At 40.4% G+C, this 4,368-nt stretch overlaps 1 protein-coding gene across 1 annotated transcript; it reads left to right on the top strand.

Annotated features, from left to right (window-relative positions):
• On the top strand, positions 1-4,051 carry pvalb9 (parvalbumin 9). The gene is made up of 6 exons (XM_005448131.3): positions 1-57; positions 897-1,075; positions 1,913-1,980; positions 2,458-2,590; positions 3,057-3,166; positions 3,760-4,051. Exons 3-6 carry the CDS (start codon positions 1,920-1,922, stop codon positions 3,783-3,785), a joined length of 330 nt encoding a protein of 109 aa, XP_005448188.1. The 5' UTR covers positions 1-57; positions 897-1,075; positions 1,913-1,919; the 3' UTR covers positions 3,786-4,051.
• Positions 4,052-4,368: the final 317 nt, after the last annotated feature.

Here is a 4,368-nt window from a genome sequence, read left to right as displayed (position 1 = left end):
AGTTGCTAACTTGGAGGCTTGGAGATAAAGAGGTGGTGTTTTGGAGTTACTCTTGGGGTAAATAGTTAATCTTTTTGTGTAACAAGTAGGTGAGACTGATGAAAATGCTGTTACTTGCAAAGTGTTAAGTCAGAGGTTTGCAGCAAATGAAAGTTTGAAAAAATAATTAGATTTATTCCCCCTGGTTCTAGTTACAGAAAGCACCCGTTCCCCCTCTCTCCTAAAGCCATTAGTGCTGACTGGATTCACCAGAGACGTTGCTGCGTCAGATGGTTTGAAAGGCTTCCCCTTTGCAGGAAACAAATTCATCAGTTTAGAGTGGCAGGCTGCCAGCAGCCTCTTCAGCACAGGCCCCACCCAGCCTCTCACCTTTTAGCACAGGTGCATGAGTGTGAGCTTCAAAACCTCTGACAGCAACAAATCATATGCATGTATCTCAATTCTCACTAAAGAAACTTGTAATCTTCATTTTAACTTGTTAGGCAGGTTGATGGGTCAATTACAGCAAACACTGAGGTTTTGACTTCTGAATTCTTACTATCGGAGCATGCGTAATGGGGTATTTCTAATAAATTACGACCTGCTTGAGTCATCCAAATCAAAGAGATTCTTTATTTAAAAAAAAACAAAACAAAACAGAGAAATGATGCCAGACTGTTTTTGGATACTTATAAGGTTTCAAATGCACCTGCAGGGAGAGAGAGAGAGAGAGAGAGAGAAGAGACGAGATGGGATGGGGAAAATGTAAGGGAGGGGGGAGAGAGGGAGAGCAGTGTAACACAGGGGGGAGAAAGTTGATTGGACGAAAACCACACGCTGTCATAAGAGTAGGGGGGAAAGGGAGAGAGAGTAGGAGAATGTGCAGCGGATATAAACCGTAAAGGTTAATTGGACAGGTGAGCGGGTGAGGAACACGAGACGGAGGCGGCTGGCTGCGGGAGAATTTGATCCTCGGACAGATTGGAAACTCAAGCATCGCACTCGTCGTATATAAGGCAGAGCCAGCTGTCGGCAGCCACCAAAGAGTCTTATCTGCTGCTGCTGCTGCTTTTGGACCCGGACCGAGGCAACTGCGGTGAGTAGCCCACAGCTGCACAGGTAAACTCTCAGTACAGGTGTGGACAGGTGTGGTATCTGTCTGGTGTGGTCTGTTGGTGCAGTGGCACAGCCTTTAGACTATTTGGGTTACTTTTTCAGGGACGTGACCAAAGTTTTAGATTCGTCTAGCACTGCTTTATTGTGTTAAATCCTCCAAACCTGACAGAAAGGTGACCAAAATACAGGTTCGGGCTGTTTCTGCTCAAGCTTTCAACCAATTCCCCTAAAACAACCTGATAAAAACTTGCAGATCATTTTTCATCTACGTTTATTTTTTGTTTAAAGACAGCAAGTTGTCGAGCGCTCAGGAGAGGGTGTTTTAACTTTTCCTAGTTCTCTTTTTTATTCATTCTGCAATGGAAGTTTAAGTATCACAAATTTTACTCCTTCCCTCCCTCTGTTGATTTTTTTTTCTTGTAAAGTCCCTAAGTGCCAATTATTTTTGCACAGAGCCAATTAAGCACTTCAAACAAGGCAAAAAAAGCCGATTAACAAGCTCGCAGGGGAGATCCAATCAAAAAGCACAATTAACCTGGCATAAACGATAAGACAGAAAATATGTTTGGGGTTTTTTGTAAAATAGAGATTGTACATAAAACACATAAAACCCACTCATCAAAAACTCATAACCTGAGGTCTTATGGGATGATGATATTAACCTAGATACCACTACAGATATTAAAAAAGGTAATCCAGTGTGATACAAAAGTGGGCTGAGAGGATATCACACAGCCAAATGTAGGTGAAGATAATTAGAAAAAAGAAAAATAAAGACCTGTGTGTGTTTCTTAAAGACTTTTCTTCTATTTTGCAGGACCAACATGTCACTCACATCCATTCTTTCAGCTGACGACATCCAAAATGCCATCAAGGACTGTGAAGGTAGGATGTCAACTCATGCACACTGCACCACACATTGCCCTAGTAACTAAATATGATCAATTATGACGATTGTATGACTTATATGGAACATAAAATACATAAAATGCCGAATAAACGGTTGCTGTAGTCGAGTTTTTGTTTTTGTTTTTGCAGAAAGGTGCATAATCTTCTCCACAGCTTTTCAATATTGTACAGTGTCCTCGCTACTGAAGTCGCACCCGCTTTAAAACGGAATTTTAAAAAAGGAGTTTTAATAATCTTTTCTGGGTTTTTTTTTTGTTTTTTGTTTTTTTGTGGGACTGCTGGCTTTAAAAGTTTAAAAAAAGAAAAAGAAAAACAAAGAGGAAAATCCCTCCCTCCCTCGCTGCAGCCACATGCCGTTTTAATCTCCACATCACCTCCCAGCCCGGGGAACCTCACGGGTCAGCTCTGTTTCTGTATTTGTTTCTCTTTTTTTCAACATTTATATGCTTTCAGCTCCGGACACTTTCTGCTACAAGAAGTTCTTTAAGCTGTGCGGCCTGTCCTCAAAGACACCCAAGGAGGTCAAAGATGTGTTCCAGATCCTCGACGAGGACAACAGCGGCTACATCGAGCACTCTGAGCTCAAGTGCGTAAAAGGATACGGGGTGTCTGCTCTCCCACAGGCGCTGAATCTTAGTCTTTTCTTTTCAATATGCACTTTTGTTCCTTTACCTGGATTTACTTCGTCAACTAACTGACGCAGTGCGGTGTGGCTTCATATTTAATGTGAATCCATCTCGTATTTCTCTGATAGAAAGAAAAAAAGAAAGAAGGAGGCGTGGTACATTAAATTACACAGTAGTACTCTATTACTGTGATGAACGTTAAGCTGTCTCGCAGTAATCCACTGTGAGTGGTGTTTTTATTTCATTTCTGTTACACAGTTCATCCTTTTTTTGACAAGAGCTGGGTTTGACTTGTGCAGTCCAATTTAGGAAGTGGTGTCTTTCTCCGTGTTCTTATTATTTTATGGGTTTTTTTTAAAACATGCCGTATATTGTCAACCATAAATATCAGTCATGGATAAATATCATCTTTGTGTGTGCGTTTAGGTTTTTTCTGCAGCGGTTTATCCCCAGTGCACGGACACTGACTGACGCAGAAACCAAGAGCTTCATCTCAGCAGCTGATGATGACAGCGATGGCAAAATTGGAGTAGAGGGTTGGTATCTGGTTTCTCACACAAAAATCAGCATGTGGGCAGAAATGATCTTATTAGTTGGATTAAGTCTCAGCTGGTGGAAATGAACCAACACAGGCTGTGCCAAAAGAGACGCACTGGGTGATTTATGAGATTTAGTGGGGGGGAAAAATCTTTCACAAAGAAGTTACCATCAGAAAACCTTAAATGCACTATACATCTATGAGGTGAGAGAAGGTATTGTTTTTCTATAATGTTGAAATCCTGGGAATGTTTCATTGGTGTATTTTCTGATTCTTATTTAACCATTATGCCATGTGTGAACCACACATGTTGAGGTCATCGTCTGCTAATGCTGGATCATTTGCCCCAGTTTTATCCATTATCCACTTGCAAACAAAAGAGTTGTCTTAGATAATAGGATAAAGGATTTAGGCAATCCAAAATGGACGGCTTTAGTCTGTGTTTATTTTTTATTTACCAGCTCTTCCCTAATCCTGGAGGGAATTGACACAAGGTTTAAATTTGCTTGTTTTCTTGATTTTTGTCACATGGCACATGCAGAGCTATGATTAATTCTGAGTATTCTTTTATTTGTTTATTCTTTTCCCCAGAATTCCAATCCATGGTCCTATCCTGAGTTTTCAGATGAAAAAAGTTCAAGGATTCAGGTCCTTTGGTCACTTTCCCACATCTGGAGTCTTCTGATCCCAACTTCCACTTCCAGGGATTAAAGATGTTTTCTATTAATGTCTGTGTGCACAAATTGTTTTAAAAACACCTTTTTTTATTTTAAAGGCATCACAACTTAATGTGTCTTTTCACTATGTTGGTCTGTGGTTTCTCGTCTGTAGCATTCCTCCCCTGACAATGAATGTGGTAAATAAACATGTGGAAACGCACACACACTTGTGAACTGACTGCGTATATATTAAACGAACTCATATTATGGTGTTTAGTATGTTTTGATGATAAAGTTATACATAAAGCAGGGCTTAGCACTGGTGCATCATATCAAGACGTTCGTGGGTCTAAATTTACCTGTCAAATGTCAGCCTTTGTGTACAGAAAAGGCCTCTCCATGTGCTGCTCAAAGTCCGGAAGACATGCCTGTTAGATTATTTGGCTGTAGGTGTAGAAAAAGGAAGACAAAGAAGCTTAAATTCATAGAATAAAATGGATATATGTAAATATTTGGACACGACTTGTAGTGTAAAGCACAT

This window comes from Oreochromis niloticus, linkage group LG8 (genome assembly GCF_001858045.2).
Source record: "Oreochromis niloticus isolate F11D_XX linkage group LG8, O_niloticus_UMD_NMBU, whole genome shotgun sequence".
Taxonomy (NCBI): Eukaryota; Metazoa; Chordata; class Actinopteri; order Cichliformes; family Cichlidae; genus Oreochromis; species Oreochromis niloticus.
The sequence above is the reverse complement of the archived record's forward strand: the minus strand, read 5'-3'. Positions and strand labels throughout refer to the sequence as shown.